The following is a 17,572-nucleotide window of genomic DNA, read 5'->3' on the forward strand; positions in this document are numbered from 1 at the left end:
CCACTATTTTTTTTACCAGCTAGTTGCCAACCTTATCTGTGGAAACAACAGTGATGAGAATGATAGCAATGAGCTAAAATACTAAAGCTGCAGGCTGAAAAACCAAAACAGTGAGCTGAAAGACACTAAAATATTCCACAGAGCTAAGGGGAACTGCAAAGTCAGATGCTAATTCTGTATGAGCCTGTGACTATGAGTAACACCTCTGACTATACACAAAGTCATTTGTTCTTTCAGTAACATAAAATTATTGATTATAGCGGCTTTAAAGTATTAAGAGTTGCTCCAAGTACTGAAACAGTTTTATTATGGATTTCAGTAAAAGATTTTGTGCACCATCCGAGTATAAATGCTGTTTCAGGGTCTTTCACACCCTCACAACAACAGCATTTTATGGCACAGAGAAGGGGTAAAATACAGTAAAACTGAATACTGTCATAAAATATTGCAGCCTTTGTAGTGAGAACAGCGCTGTCCTTCAAAAATCTATTTTGGGACAACCCTAGTAAGAGACAAAATGTGTGGGGCAGACTGACATAATGACATAATGAGAAGAAGGGTCGCTTCCCATTTTTGTCTGTTCACTGGCTTTTAACAGCTCCCTGTTTAATGATAGGCAGTTAGAGCCTCAGCAGGGAGTGTGTGCCAGTGGCGACTCCTTCTCGATCTTCTTTCAGTATGTTATTTATGCACCCTTTTCCTCTGCCAGCCTGAGGGAGGCAGGCCCGCGACTCTGTGCCAAGTGAAGGAGGGCCAAGTGTCGTCTGGAATCTAGTTCACTGTCCCTCCCTCTCCAAACAGGAAAGCTTTTGGGATGCGGAGCCGAGCGTCGTCAGCTGCTGTGGGCGTTGTGGTGTGGAGGCAACTGAAGCATGTGCCCACATCGCCATGGAGACAGTAGTACGCAGCAGTTTAGAAAAGAATGAGACAAATCCCATACCTTTCCCTTTTCCCTCCTTTGTCAATCTATTTTAAAACCCAGTGTTCAAGAGTCCACTCTCAGGGGCTCACTATCCCTTCAACTGTTACTCACAAACCAAACACACACAGAAAATTGTGTCACGCACACACCAACACATGTTCATATACCAAAATATGCACAGAAACTATAACTTAAAAAGACTCCTCTGGCATGAGGCCAAAAACATCCCACTAACTCATCTGTGTATGAAGCCTTAGTTCACGTTCCACCAGGGAAGACAAAACATGATAAATAGGGTGACTGTCTCAACTGAATAAGCAAACCTACAGCATTAGACAGTGATAAACTGCTGCTTCTACAGGTTTTGTGATTTAGTGATTTAGAGTCTGAGACGATACACCTGGAGAAGAGAAACAATTAAACATGATAGAGGAAGGAAATGATCCTCCACAGTGGAGCGCAAGATCTCAGAGACCACCATCGAGTAATGTCCAGCAGAGCACATACAGTAAGAGGCCAGGGCTTGCACATTTCAAGGAAGCGATTCTTAAAATGGGGAGCCTTATATGTTTTCATCTTATTAAAAAAAGCTGTTGAAGGTCTTACCACTGTCACTGTTGTCGTCCACCAGGATGATCTCCTTGAGCAGGTGTGCTGGTGTGTGGTTGACCACGCTGTGAACAGATCGCAGGATCACAGAGAGCGCTTCGTTCACAAAGATGAAGACGACAGAGATCTGAGGAAGGTCCTCTGGGTACGTCAACTGCTTACACCTGTGACGATACGTTTAAGATCATTAGCCAGTGCTAAAAGTACCTGGACCTTGTGGTTAGCATATCATTTAATGAGCAAAACACATTTTTGCAATAGCTTCCTCTGTACACAGTGCACTAGATATACATAATAGTTTGATATTTTTTGTTGTGACAAGATGACAAGACTGATACATCTCTCATGTCTGTCTGTTAAAAATAAGGCTACAGTCAGAGGGCAGTTAGCTTATCTTAGCATAAAGGCTAGAAATGTCAGGAAACAGCTAGCTTCACTATGTCCAAAGGCCACAAAATACCTGAAAATACACTCACCAGATTGTTTTTTCACCTGTTAGCTTCTTCCCCCTATTTCCAGTCTTTATGCTAGGTTAACCCTGCTGGCTGTATCTTCCTATTTATCTCACAGAAAGGAGAATATATTGATCTTCTCATCTAACTCTCAGCAAGAAGCGAATAATTCTATTTCCCATGACGTAGAGCCCAACAGACCCCCTACACAAAAAGGTTACTGGATATTGATTTCAGCTATATATGTAGCAGCAGAACAGATGTATGACCTGCAAATTTAAAGTGTCATGGAAAAATAAAACTATGCAATGTTTAATCATGACAAGATGAGAAAGACAGGTGAAATTAAAAGTTTTGCTGGGGTCCACTGGGGCTCACCAAAGGATTCCTGAAACCCTTTAATGAAAACCTCTTAACTCTGGAACCCCTTAATGAACCCAAGGATGCCTCTATTTAGATATTCTGACCTTCAAGGACCTCTGGGTGACTCTCATCCACTTTGACAGCAGCAGTGTAAGCCCTCACAGCAGACATTTTGACTTGTCATAGCAGGAAAAACACACAGGTGTAACTAATAACATTAACTGAGCCACTGAGCATGTGCAGTAGCAGGGCACCTGCAGTAAGCGGGATGCAGACATAATTAATATGATTAGTTACAGCTGTTTGAAAAGTCAAAATGTTCATCTAGAAAGGTTTATTAGAAGGACGTGTTGAGAAATCAGCCTTATAGTTTCCTTCCACTACCTTGAATTTAAGATGCTTTTTTCCTCAGTACAATAAGCCAGCAAGGCAAAACATAGCACTCTCTCTAAGATTTCATTTGAAGGTCCAGTAGCATTTCATGGCGAAGGTGCAGCTCCCAGACCTGGATCTTCTGTACTGTACTGTGACTACTGCTGCTGCTGTATAGCTGCAATACTGAAACCATATGTTGAGCAAAAAACACATTTCTCCAGTGGTGGGGGAAGAATATATGCATTTTTACTGAGCTTTGACAGGTTCAGGACCAAGTAACCTTTAGCAGGATCCACTTATTATGTTCCTATTAAAGGCAGTGGTGACTCTTTCAATATTTAACCAAAGCCAAGGTTATCAAATAACCTGAGCCTGGAGGAAATTAACCTTAAGTGCCTGTTATGTTTTATATGTCCTAAACCTTCTGTGAATTATAAGAACGTCACACTTATTGGACAGAAAACAAATACATTGCCAATGATCATCACCCTGGTAAAAATCCTCCAAAATATACTTTGCAAAGCAAATTCACTGCATATGAGTGATTTTTTAAAGTTATTTATTGATACCCTGCATCAGCACTCAAAAGACCATTTTACAGGTCTAACTTGAGCTACATGTGTCTTATGTCTCGTTCACACGTAAATATTTAGTTCTTGTCCTGGTTTTGAGAAACCTGAATATGCTAGCTGGAGTACCCTTACAAAAACCTGGATTCTGTGGCACATAAACACTTGATCCAGGTCTCTGATATCAGTCTGCTCTCTGCACAGCTGTGTCATCAGCTAGTGTTACATAGGAATCAATGTAAAAGCTGACACAAAAGTGAAAGTCTGAGTTTGGTAATACAGAAGATAAACTGTAGGCTATTGTTGTGCATGTCCTCCGTTAAATCTTCAATTTCGTTACAGATGTTCAGATGGAGGAGCCAAATACAGGCGGAGTGGGGAATGTAGGGGAGTCCTGGCAGCCAAAAGCCAAACTGGGTTCATCCTCAACTGCTCTGGGACCTCACTTACTGCAGAAATTACATGAGTGTGGCTGGATGCAGAGAAGTCAAACACATGCCTGCACTGACATAGAAACCTAGATAATGTCAGAGTCATGTATACAGGGATAGGAATAATCCGGTTTTTGAACATGAGCCCAAATATGAACAAAACCAGTATACACCGATGCCCCTCTCCTACTCAGCCTCCATCTCCTCCTTCATAACGCGTGCACTCTCTCACCGCCCATCTTAGTCTCAGCCTCCCTCCCCTGCTCTCACACATGGACTCCATGGTAACCTCTTTTGTACATGTGATTGGAATCCTACTTCATGTTGCCTCTTACACTGACCCAATTAATACAAAACACTACACACTATGCCATGCAAATGATTATTCACTTGGTCTGTCTGAGAGCATAGCTCACACACTCAGTCCCTCCACTGCTGATAATCTTTGCTTTCACGTCTGTCAAACGTCCCTGTCATTTCCAGTAAAATATGCTATTTGTCCACAGACATACAGTGGCTTTGAAGTCTGAAATAACTGTGTTAACTGGACAGGACCACTTAGCTGATCCCTATGGCAACTGTGAGGACACACACACACCCAACATCTTGTGAATCTTTCCACGCTGCTCCAATTAGGATCCGTACACAGCATCTGACAAACACGTTTCACTTGCTTCTGCCTTTGTTTCCCCATGTTTTCACATATCTTATTCAGCAGTGCTGAGTCATTATGTGCGGATAATGAGGTGGCTAGCGTAACTGTTGCGGCTGAATTATTTACAAGGGATTTTGGCTGTGATGAAACACTTGTTATATCGTTTCGTATTAGAATATCAAATCAACATAAATCTGCTGTAGTGTAAACAAATCTATGAGTTCCATTCAGCTTCAGTAAATCACGTTAAGCTCTCCAGTCTTTTGCTAAACACCAAGGCAGAGTGGAGTTAAAGACATTGAAGTGACATATTGCCTTTTCCAGGTGCAATACCATTCACGCTACAACTATTAATGAGACAATATATTGATTTGTCAGAATGCATCAGACTCACGTGCTACCACAGATTATTAGGTGTGACAGAGGCAACAAGTAAGGCTGAAATTCAGTCTTGGAAAATCTGCACTTAGCCAGGATGTTGTTCAAAAATGAACCGTCTCGTTATCCAGAATCACAAATTAGGGCAGCTACAGGAAAGAGCATCCTTAATCTCAACTAATAAGGCTCAGCAAACCTCTCCTAAAGGTCCAAATGAAATTGTGGCACTTCGTACAATCACTGCCCACAGGAAATAGAAACCAAATGTACAATCTGATGTTACACTGTATTTTTCCTGCAAACTGAAACACAGAAAATTAAAACTCAGCTTTACATAAATGTAACAGTGGTTACGATAATGCTGATTTTTTTCTTCATCACTATACAGTCATAATTTCAGATATAAAAATTAGTGGTGTTGGTATCAAAGTTAAAATTCTGATGAGGAAATGCCACCTTGTACATGCTCAAAGACAGCACGTTAGCTGCTCTTTCACCCTTGCTGTGAACCATCTGAACTCCACTGGTGCTCGGTGCTCGGATACCCCGGTGAACTGGGATATCAGCTTGAGTCAGCAGCATCCATGGGGTCAGGCTGCAGGGGGATGGCCACACAACAGATGGATCCCAGCATGGTGCTAAAGTTACATCCTCTTCTCTCCACCCATTGGAACACTCCTCATACTCCACAGTCACTGGTTTGTGACTCTCTGTGTGTGTGTGTGTGTGTGTGTGTGTGTGTGTGTGTGTGTGTGTGTGTGTGCATGGTGGGCATGTGTTAGCAGGTTCTCACCTTTCAACAATGAGAATTGGCAAGAGAGGGACAAGCAATTATGTAGGATGACACAACAGATGGCATCTTATTTACTTATAAAATATATAATAAATGCTTTGCATATCACAGAAACAATGTGAATAAAAGGGATTTCTAAAATTACGATTTCTTCTTTCATCTCTCGGCCGTACATTTTTTTCATTTGTCACATCAACTGCCACTGTAAATTAATCGCTTGCAATCTGAGCTGATTGCTTTTAAAACATACATGACCAATGTATCCTGCTGCACTGTACGTTAAGCTGTCAGTTAAATGTCTGACCTTTTAAAGCAAAGAGGGCGTGTGCTCTCACTGGGAAAGTAAATGCACAGGTGGAAGACAGATTTTGGACAAATAGCGTATTAGTCAGTGGCAGACCCATCAGGACGAGCGAGGCAAGCAGTTAGAACGATACAGGAGTGGACGTGATGTTTACGAATGTTTACATTCATCTTGTAATTTCCTGCCCTCTTGTGGCTGACGTAGTTGTGGAAGCTAGCATCTATCTTTTCTGTCATTTTCGTAGACGTAGCTGTGCAGGAGGGAGCAGTGGTTTTTGGTTGTGGAACATCCTGGGATCTTTGAGGAGTAACTAGCTATAATTAGCTACAGACAACCGTGCTTGTCAAGCTGCCCTTGACTCAACTTCCACTGTTCTGAGATGACTTATGATAGAACACATATTATTATACACATGTGCAGATGCATGTGGAAAGTGTACTTGCACATTAGAAAATGACTTTAACAGTCTGTTCTTCCCAAGTGTTAAGAGGCAGCAGCAGCAAGTAAAGGAGGAAATTACACTGATGTACTACCTCAAATCGGTGTAAGGTGTCTTGCTAAGGAGTTGCGGTGTATTGTGGAGCAGCTTTTAATAACTCCTTTTGCAAGGAAAGCTTTCACAGACAATTTATTCAATTTTCTTCTTGCCTATCTGTACAAGTCACTGCACGCCACTGTTATTAGTTTAGTTTGAGAAAGACGTTTACAATCTCATACAATTTTTTTTTTTTTAGTCCTGTAAAGATGAGAAGAATTTAAAGAAATACAAGGACTGTGGATGAAGCCTGACATGTTAAGCTTACATAGCCAGTTGCGGATGATTTGAGACTAAATAAACTAAAGTACAAGCCTGTATTTGATGTCTATATAGTTAGAAACAAAATGTGATTGTACCAAGCATTAAACCTGATGTTTTTTTTAATTTTCTAATTCTATCAGCAAGATAAATTTGTTTTTAACTGAACCTCTGTTTACTGGACACTACAGCAACATGCACAGCCTCAAGAAATGACACCAATAGATTTTAAGGTGGTAGGAATATAATACAGTACATACTGAGGAGCACTCACACAAATTTCATTTATGTAATTTCTTACATAGCACTGTAACTATACACTGGTAACTATTCATGCATAGGAGTGACATTGTGCAGCCTTTAGACTCACTGGTCGTGTAGGTAGTTCTTACTGTTCTGGGCTGGGAAAGCTTAATTTCATGCACTGTTATCAATCACTTCCATTACCACAGCCCACATGCATTTGACAGCACAGGAAACAAAAGGAAAATGAAACCACAGTGAGTGTTTATGATGGAGCACGCTGCGTACGTCTATCTATACTTTAAGCCCTGCTCTTGCACTCTATTCTTAAGAGTAAATGCACAAGTGTTTTGATTGATAACCCCTCTGTATCATTTCAGTCCTTCCTGGTGCATTTATGCGCTCCCTCAGCAACTCTCACAGCTCTCCCTCTCACAGCTTTCTCTATTGCCTCTCTCAATCAGCCTTGCCAGGCCTATAAATACAATGACAAATCTGGCAGTGAGTTTGAGGGGGGATTTTTTGCACCACTGCGCTCTTTTGCAGAGACACAGCCACAACATGGCCACTGTGCAAAACAAAGTAATGTATATTTCACTCTTGTTCATTTATATGACTTGTGGAGAAGCTGTGTCTGATGAACATTACCGGAGTAATCTCTCGAAAATGTCAGAGGGGGCAAGGCAGCCTCGTCTCTTCTAGTTGAGATGTGGTGCGAGGCTGGATTTCAATGTCCAGATCGTAAAGTGATATTGTAGTTCCATTGCCCTAGTTACTGGATCCAATTTAGGGCATCGCTCAACCTTAAATTTGTACCTGTCTGCAGTAGCGGGGAAGCCTTGTAAAACCGTAACAGGATGAGCGATCGACTCATCTGTTCGTAATGGGACTGAGCTCACTGGCCAGTGCTCATAATTTGACCCGGAACAAGCTTTGACAGAAACAGAGCACCAGATTAAGATGCATTTCTACCGCACCTCCCCCTTTCTCCTCCTCTTCCTCCACCAGTCTGCAGCTCCAGCCGCTCCCTCTGACTTTTTTTTTTTTTTTCCCCCTGCTGGCTGCTCTTATTCGCTGTGAAATTTCACATTAACCTCCTGTAACCCGCGCAGAGCAGGCAACACCAAAGCAACTTTCCAATCCACAAGCACTCCTCTCAGAAAGATAATCGTTTGCCTTGTCATTTCTCCGACCCCCCCCCCACTCCCATCCAGGAGATAAACTCTAGCACTGGAAAGAGCAACAATTTGCAGCAGGAGCTCCTGCACCGCGGAGACCTTACGATCCCATTCTGCAGTATCAGACGCTTAGGAGATGAGGTAAGCCTGTTTCTTCTGCCTCCCTTTCTGGTTATCACCCTCCCACAGGCAGACAAACACAAGATGAAGGGTCCTAAGGGAAGCAGAGCATTCAATACAGTTTTGGGTTTAACTACTATTTTGACAAAATATAAATCAAATCTTCTGCAGAGTGACAATAGAGATCGAGGTGAGATTAGGAGTAATTGAATAAGAATCCTCTTGCAGGAGGCCAACTGGAGGCTGAGAAGCAGGTTTGATACCTCGAATTGGATTTTTCTATTTATGAGTGACACGACTTACATGTAAAATCTTTTTTGTTTTGTGGACATCAGTAATCTTACCAGCTTGTCTGCCTTCATTGTTTTTCTCTCCACAGCCCAATGAACTGTTATCGGGCCTAAGCCTCCCACGAACAGCGATGGGGGGTTCAGAGTCACTATGAAGTAGAGCCTACTTAAGTCCCCTGGTATCTCAGTTAAGAATGTCACTTGCAGAAGTGAAGGACAGAAGAGAGAGACACAGACTAGCGGGCGGTGAATGAGGATTACAGATTTTTGTGCGGGAGACAATTGCGGCTTTAATTATTATGAATTGGTTTGGCTACAGACAGGCAGGTTTGAAAAGAAAGAACCTTGAGAATGTGCAGATCGCTCAGCCATGGCGATGGACTCTGCTTCCCTGTAGTCATCAAAGTCCTCTCTGCTCAATGACTCCTGTTCAATTAAAAGCCCATTGGACAGGAGGTGCTGGGTTTCTGCATTTAACCTCACTTGGGCAGTGCTGCAGTCACTTTTTATCCGCAGGACATAATTAAAGAATCAGAATTATAAATCAGAATTATAAATCAGAAATATGTAACCATCTTTCACGCTGCATGAGGCCGGGAACTACAGCTGACTACAGCAGGCAGACACTGAGCCTCGTGCAAAAACATTTTCGTATACTAAACCTCTTTAAAAAAAAAAATTTTCTCAGATGTGTTTCCAAATCATTTTCACCAAACTCTCTTAACTGGACAAGCTTGTTTTAAATTTCTTGTTTCACCCTAATGAATGGACAATCAGCACCCCTGACATTGTTATATAAGACTGTCTGTTCCATTCAGTTTGTAAGCAAATTTCATTCACAAAAGTATTTCAGAAGAATGAAAAAATAAATAACCAGAGATCATTATAGCCTGCAGAAGGTAATCGTACGCTATCACATACACATTTCTGTCACAAAATATGCCAATAAAAGTCATGGTGGCGGTGAAAATTATTTTGTATTAAATTTGTCTTAGTTATGTATTTCTTTCTTTTTAGTAGTTATTTTATTTCATTCTGTATAATTTGGACAGGTCTGTAAGGAAAAAGGGGTCACATGGACTGATGAGCTGAAAACAAGAGCTCAAAAAATAATTCACTTATCTTACATTACTTATTATCTAAGTGTTGTAATGAGGTGATAGTAGCTATCACTATTCTTTGCACCCTTTCATTTTCTTATCAATATGACAATATCCCTGCACTGCACAATGACTTGCACATTCGTTACCAAGTCTTTTTTTTTTCATAAATATATATATACATTGCTAGCACAGATGTGTGATCCCTTCCTTGACAATTGATGACCAGCACACAGATTTAATAGACATTAAGCTTTTGAATTTATGTTAAAGTCACAAATCTTTTATGATAAAATTGAGGTGTGGTTTGTTTTGATCTCACACCACAAAAGTACTACACCAGAGTTTGCTTGGAAGCAGACCCACCTTTTCAGGTGGACTTGGTCCAGCTGTTTAGTCAACACTAAAGTCTGATTGACAGCTTTCACACGAGCCAAACACAGCAGAGTTTGTGAAAACCGAACCAAACAGGTAAGCTGTATAAGTCCCGACTCGTGCCACACACGATGCTGGCAGTTACAGTTTTGTGCTGGCTGTAAACAAATCCATTTTCTTTCTCCTTCAGTTCTTTCACTTGTTAAGAGCCGTGCTTTGCTGTTTCTCCTGCTCTTAAAAATGATGCTTCAGTGGTGTAAAAAGAAAGAAAGCAATCCCTGTTTGCACTTTGCATTGTATTGATTACCACTGAGATTCACAACAAATGTACTGAGTCTTTATCATACGGTGTACCTATTGGATATCTGTCATGGATTCAAGCTTTACCTTGTCTGACACAACATGTTTTGTTTGCAGTTGGAGACTATGTGCCTGTTTATATGGGTACAAAAAATATTCTGTTTATCAGAAGTTGACATGTGATAGATTAATGCCCAGACACAGACGCATATAGCACAATCTGGTCACACTCTGTGACACTTGCACAAAATCCATACACACACATAGTCAGCACCATTTAAAACCAGAGACAGCCTCAACACACACTTCCCTTTTGTCTTCAATTCCACTTTTTTGTTGAATCTGTCAATTAAAAAAAGGAATTTCCTAAAACCCTTCCATTCCAGAGGCACTCTCAGCTGACTTTATTAATTAGCAGAATCCCTTTCAGTTAGCCACCTCCTCCCTGTTCCACTCTTGTCTAATATTTCAGGGCGCAAAAAAAAAAAAAAAGGCTCGGAACAAAGCAGATTGGATGAAATAAATTGTTATCCCAGCTAAAGCCCTCAGAAACCTCTCTTGGCTGTTGACAGAAGAGAGGAGGAAGGATTAAGTGGAGTTAGGCGATGAGACAGATGAAGAAGATGAAAAGTATGAAGCAGGAAGTAAAGACACGTTTGTGAAGAGGGAGACTCTTGAGGGACCATCACAACTTGCAAGGTGAGAATCATGTGACAGACGGAGACAGCTAAAGTATGCTACTCAGTATGCTACTCTTTGGTAGCCTCGGCGGCTCTTCAGCTTGTCCTTTAAGTTGTCAGTGGAGAAAAAGGAATTTGCCACATAGCTGTCCCTGAAAAATGAATAAAACTCTCCCTCTCAAAGGTAAAAATCCTGTAAAGCTTCTCAATCAACCTGCCATGTTTCTTTCCTCATTCACCTCTATTTGGTTTTAATGAAGCAGCAGCTTTCCACCGTGAATAAAATGTAATCAGTTCATCAACTAAATAGACTTATAGCAAGCCAGTCTATCTCATAACATGAGAGGCCTTAGTTATTATAAACATTACATTTCGCATTATTTTAATCACTGAAACTAAGTTCCTTATTAAACTGTATGCTATACTGTGGTAAGTTACATATTACTGTAAGAATAATAACACAGTTTCATTTCGGACTTTTGCAGGCTTAAGTTTTATTATTGTATAAAATAATTATTTCATTATTATTTATAGAACATATAGCACTGTTATAGTCATGTTATATTACTGTTATATTAATGTTATAATGTTTATTAATTAATTTACGGAGGACAGCTTTGTCTGAGTGTAAGTTGTAAAGTAACGGGTTCAGCAGTCTGCTGTGACCCCTGACACAGTGAAGCTCGGTGCCAGTTAAAGACGACTACTCAAAGAGAAACTGTACACTTCCTATTACCCACAGTCCAGAGTGACTGGAGAACAGGCATACACATGAAAAATTGTCATTAGTTACTTTACGACAACGGTCACAGAATTTTCCTTCAGATTCTTCTTCCATCAGCAAGAGTAGTAAAAAGACAACAACCATCAAATACAGTAAATTGTACTTGAAATATATCACCTGTACCGTTTATAACGTCTAACATTTCATACACACTAGCAGATTAGCTTGCTACCAGTGGTGCTAGCTAGCTATCCTGGTCAGTCACGTATCCCACAGCCTGCAGACTGCAGCGGTCTCTTGAGGGTCTCCAAAATGAGGAGACGTAGCAATATCTGAGAAGTGGAGCGAAAGTTGACTACTTTGCATATCTCACACACTGCATGTGCACATTTCACAGGAATGCTGGGGCACAAAAGCTGCTCTGCTGAACACCAGTGGGGTCACAAACAATTTCCAGTGAAAATGCTGATGTTAGCAACAGTATGCTGACCATTGTAAAATGAATCCCAAACATGAAATGGAAATGTACTTATTTAAATTGTGTTTTTAGCACAAAATAAATGTATTTGTATCTGCAGTGTGCTGCTCTCTGACTCAGGTCACTTGGGGTTTGAGTGAGTTTATAACGTGCCATGTGCCACTGGGAAACTGAGGTCAGCCAGTGCAAAATGAATGTCATAAAGCACCAGGTGTACGGGAATGTCCCCCGCTGGCAGCCATTAAATTTACAAGGGTGACATTTGCATTTTCGTGTTCAGTATGGAAATCAATGTCAGGGAAGTTTTGATCCATGTGAGATTCCATACGTCCCATCACCTTCCCTACAACAGGCACTGCCTTCAATGAATAGAAGAAAGAAATATGAAGACATTAGAAAAATATACAGCCCCTAAAATTAAAGTAGAAAGCACCTTTGGTTACTATGTTGTATCGGTCTAAAGAGATCCATCCACCAACCTGTCTCCAACCTCTGTAGGACAGGTCTCACTAAGTGCACACTGTCAATTCTTTTTGCATCACAACATATAAATATTTATTCTTAAGGGAATCAAACCCAAGAAGGGTTGGTGATTTGTGCAGACTTCACTGCTTAGCAAAAGCATGACTGGGCCATGCGCTTTTGACCTGATCTGAGCTTGCAAGAAGTGCAAGAAGTTCCAGCAATCCTTCAACACCACAATTTAACTGCACATCTTATCGTTTCTGACACTCCTTGTACTGCAAGCATGCTTCTAGTTTTTGCACAGAAAATGTTTAGATTCACCAAAATACCAACAAAAACTCAAAGAAGAAGAAGAAGAGGGAAAAAAAACATGATGAAAATGCCAGTTTCCTGGCAAAATGTCCTGCCGTACATTGTGTGCCTTCACAAAAATAGAGCCCATCAACTGCTGCAGGGATTAAACTGGCAAAGCTTCCACAAAACAAGCCTCTCTAACGTTATACAAACCTGCCAGGGGAAAAAAGGGGTGTAGAGCTGGAGCTGGAAGCAGAACGTACATGACAGAAAATAGCAGGAGGAGGAGGACATACTTTTTAGGCCTGTAGTCGGGGATGCTCCTGTCCAGGGAGATGCGGTCACTGAGCTGAGCGTTGTAGCCGTACTCCTCGTACTTCCCCTCGGCATCACGACTGTCCTCACCCAGAGTGGCAGCAGCTCCCCCCTGCCCGAGGCCTCCGGGTCCCTCCACCAGCCCCATGGGCTTCGCCAAACCTGCCAAGAGAATGACACAACAGAAAGACAATCATTGAGATGTGTAGAGGCAGACACGCTCACACAGAGAACAGGCAGAGACAGGTGAGAGGAGGGGTCATGCAGAGGAGCAGCTGATTGACATTCTGTAGCAGTGTGAGGAGACTGGTGTATGGCAGCTCAGAGACCCAACGGGGCTCATCCATAGGGCATCATTACACTGTCTGTCAATGAAAAAGCTGCAAAGCACCCACATGGACACAGACGTCACACAGATAAGCAGAGCATAGCAGAAGCTGGGAGACACACTGGTGCAAGGGCCAACAATAGAGACCAGAGTGAATTTATAGCGCGCAGCTGTAAGTCATATCCAGAACACCAGGCTGGAAACAGTCAGTGGGTAATCAGGGCTGAAAGAAAAGCTCTCTGAAGTCCACTGTGAGAGGGATTATGATTCTGATTATACCTGGTTTTTGATTGCATTTTGTTTGGGATGTTTACACTATGAGGATGACAAAGGTGAGCATTGAATTGTCATTTTAATAATGCATAACCCTGGGAAGTCATCCAATCAAATCAGAAATGAATGTGGAAAACGGGAGACTGTAATCACTTTAGGCAGTATGTTGGGAGTAACACTCAGACGATGAGTGCTTCACCGTCAATAAAAAAATCCACTTGATTTATTATGAGCACATTTTTCAGATGGATAAACAGAATATAAAAAAATCCACTTGCTAGGTTTCAACTGCGTTAAACTATAATGATCAAACTTGCAAATATGAGAGTCTGTCTAAGATTATGTTAGCTCATTGCAGCTAGCTGTAAAGTAGGGTAATAGTGCAGGATATACAGTAGGTGAGGTACTTTATATTATATTGTTTTAAGTTTCTTTTCATCTCTTTTTTCCCCAGTCTCTGTCACCTGCGATATCTGTTTTTGAAACTATTGTTAGCAGCATGAGCTTTCTACATGCTTTACTGTAATATTTTATATAGTATTTTGTATCACCAGTTCAAAACACTAATGTTCAAATACAGTTTTCAGCCAACAGTGGCACCTAAAAAGTGTGGTGCTGTCATGAACAGTGACTGCTGCCAGTGTTGTTATCTTGATGGGTGAAGCACACTGCCTGACCCTGCTGCTTTCTTACAGTCACAGTGTTTGGCTTGACATATTGTCATATGGTGCTGTCAAGTGATGATGCTCAGGCCAGTTGAGATGTGGTCCATAGTAAAGACTGTATACACCTGATCCCTAAAAATTCATTCCATGGGAATATTTCAACCCTCCTATCAGAAGATGGTGTAATAATACAGTAAATAGTACAGTAAAATAAGTTTTTATTTTCTAACCCACTTATGCATATAAGGGTAAATTTGGAACTGACTGCACTGACCAGAAACAGAATGATAAACACACATCTGTTTGGTTTGAAATGTGATTTCAGCGTAACCAGTTCTGACAACAATGCTTGTAAAGCATCACTGCTGTGTATTTTAAGTTAATTTGGTTTAAGACTCACTGATATTTACAGAGACCTTTAGTCCAACAAGGAGCCACCAGATGTTACACTGAGCCCCTAATGGCTCTGTATGTCTAATTATAGAAGCGGAGTGTAGCACCACCACAACCATGAAGAGGTTATTCAAACAGTGCCTGTACCATGCAGGTCGTTTTATCCCACAAAGAATCCATCTGTGTGCTTAGTGGTGAATGGGAGCTGGTTCTTGGCCAGCCCCTTCATGTTAGGCTTCTTTGTTCTAACATAACTAAATTCAGCACAGGATTTAATGTGTCGGACTTAAAATACCCCCCTGCTCCCATTAAAATGACTCACGATTGTGATTTAACAGACAGTCAGTTTAATACTGTGACAGCGACACTTTCAAATGGGGAAGGAGAAAAATGGGGTTCAGTGTCAAAAAATGAAAATGCTTGAAATAAAAAGGGACTAAGGGACTTTGCAAAAAACTTCAACACCATCCTCCCTAAATTCCTATATCAACCTCGATTTCAAGAGTTATGTGTTAATGGAACAAAATTTTTTTAAATAGCCCAAGTCACACATTAAGAGTGGAATTAGCAATTTCCAAAATGATGCTAAACATAAATGGTGTTTTCTTTACCAAGCATAGAAGCTCAGTTTATTTTTGGACCAAAAGCAACTGAATGAATAGTTAGTTTATAACTGCTGCTAATGCAGCACAGTCAGCACTGCAATATTTTCACCTCCCCAATAAGTAAAACAGGTAGGGTTGTGCTGAAAATGCATTATATTACAAGTATATTCTATATGAAACTGTATTTTAAAGTATTATAAAGATCCACATCAACTAGAAAACAAAGCTCTGACACACAGACATGCACTCATTGTTTCTGTTGTAGATGGTAAAAGGAACAAAAGAGCATGTTTTTGATTTTATTATGTGATATAACTCTTAAACAACTGAGTCTTTTTTGCAGTAAATCTTGCAAATAAAAGGAATAAATAAACTAAATCTGGGCCATAGAAAAATTAAAGACCCTCCCACCTCCGCCTCACTAACTTTTGTCCAGTCTCTAAATGTTAAGTTTTAATGTTGTCTGTCTCTCCCAGCCTCTGCTATTATTTGACTATTTAAACTTCCATGAAACTGCAGTATAATGTCAGATAATTGTTATTCGAGCCAAGCTTCCAGTGTGGCCTCCACAGAAAAATCGAGCTGCGTCTGTTCACCATATCAACAGATGGACACACAGACAGTAAATAAACAGTGCATACCAATGAAGAGCTCAGCTCTCAGCTTCACCCCTCCAGGAGCTGCGGCATAATCACCATATTTGGATGGCCTCAAATCCTTGGGTGCTACTGAAGATTTGTAATTGGAGCTGAATGGTTGCAAACTGGCTTCTCCCGCAAGAGGGATTTAGCATGCCCCACACCAGACAGTGTGGTGGCATTTTGACAAGTATGGGTGGGGTTCACGTCATGGACTAGCCATCTGGCATAGCGGCCCGTGTCACACAATAACACAGATACCCTCCAGAGCCGGAGACTCAAGTCTGGAGGGCCTCTCTGTCTCCGCGTGAGTCTTGGAAGCAGGACAATGCCTGCCAGCTTTGTTTTCTGGTCAGTGTGTTATTTTTCTTTCCCACCGCCCTCTACTTCCTCTGTCCGGCTGAAGGAAATTCCATTATGGGATGAGCGGCCATGGATACTCCCGGAATAAGGGCCTGAAAATCTCATTCACTGCTGTCTGTCAAGTTTAACAATTCTAGAAAAGCAATGTCATGATGATGAGTTTGTATAACCCGCATTAAAACACTGCTGCAGCAAACTGATGCTGTGTACAGGTTTTAACTGTAAAGTCTTATAGATCCTTTGCTGAGTTTTGTCATTATGTAGCTGCTGATAAAATCCTGTATCGATAATGTCTGGTTGGTAATTTGTGGTAGTTAAATCGCTCTGTCTGGCTCTGATTCATCTTTTATGTTTTCTCCATTCCGTCTTCACTTCTTGTGAAATTTGTTTGGAAGAAAGTCATACAAAAACACTGAATATGTTAACATTGCATACATTTATCAATAGCGAGACGCAAATGCATTTTTTACACAGCAATGTTTTGGGGGTTTTTTTTAATCCAAAAATGAAATGGACTGTGTACAAACAAAAAATAGAAGCTTTTAATACATTTCTTGAAGGGGAGAACTGGACCGTGTACATCTGTGGGTAGCGTACTGCACTTACACTGCGAGGATAAAAAGCTGTCTTCCTATGTCGGCGGCATGAGTTAAAAATGTATGTACACATGATCCAGTGAGTCACTTTGTATAAAAGCATCCAGCAAATGGGCTGTTATGTTCTGGTCAAAAAAAAAAAAAAAAAAAAAAAAGATGACAGTGACTAAATGCCCACACTGCTCACTGTAGTGATGTGACCGAGATGCTGACTTATAAACTAAAGCAAATATCATATCTCTCGTATTTGTCCACACAACTTTGAAAAATGTCCATGTGGTTCCTGTAAAGTATTCTCCCATTTACTATTCCCGATGTGAGTTCACACTCCAAGCAGCATTGTAACACTTTCACCATCTCACTTACAGAGCAATTATAGCCTAACATCTGCTTCCTCCACTCAGTCTTCGTTCCCACCCAAAGCCTGAGCTGGATGTGGATCTTTGCGACGTCAGGTGCCAATTCAAGCCTCATTGTGTCCGAGTATACATCTGTCTCTGTG

General features: G+C 41.0%; 1 protein-coding gene across 1 annotated transcript in view; it reads right to left on the bottom strand.

Annotated features, from left to right (window-relative positions):
- galnt9 (polypeptide N-acetylgalactosaminyltransferase 9) overlaps positions 1 to 17,572 on the bottom strand; it is an 81,195-nt gene that overhangs the window by 57,297 nt on the left and 6,326 nt on the right. The window contains exons 2-3 of the mRNA XM_041042496.1: positions 13,191 to 13,371; positions 1,529 to 1,695 (exon numbers count right to left, since the gene is read on the bottom strand). Coding sequence (XP_040898430.1) covers positions 1,529 to 1,695; positions 13,191 to 13,371 — 348 coding nt within the window. The remainder of the gene's footprint in view (positions 1 to 1,528; positions 1,696 to 13,190; positions 13,372 to 17,572) is intronic.

This window comes from Toxotes jaculatrix, chromosome 7, assembly GCF_017976425.1.
Source record: "Toxotes jaculatrix isolate fToxJac2 chromosome 7, fToxJac2.pri, whole genome shotgun sequence".
NCBI lineage: Eukaryota > Metazoa > Chordata > Actinopteri > Toxotidae > Toxotes > Toxotes jaculatrix.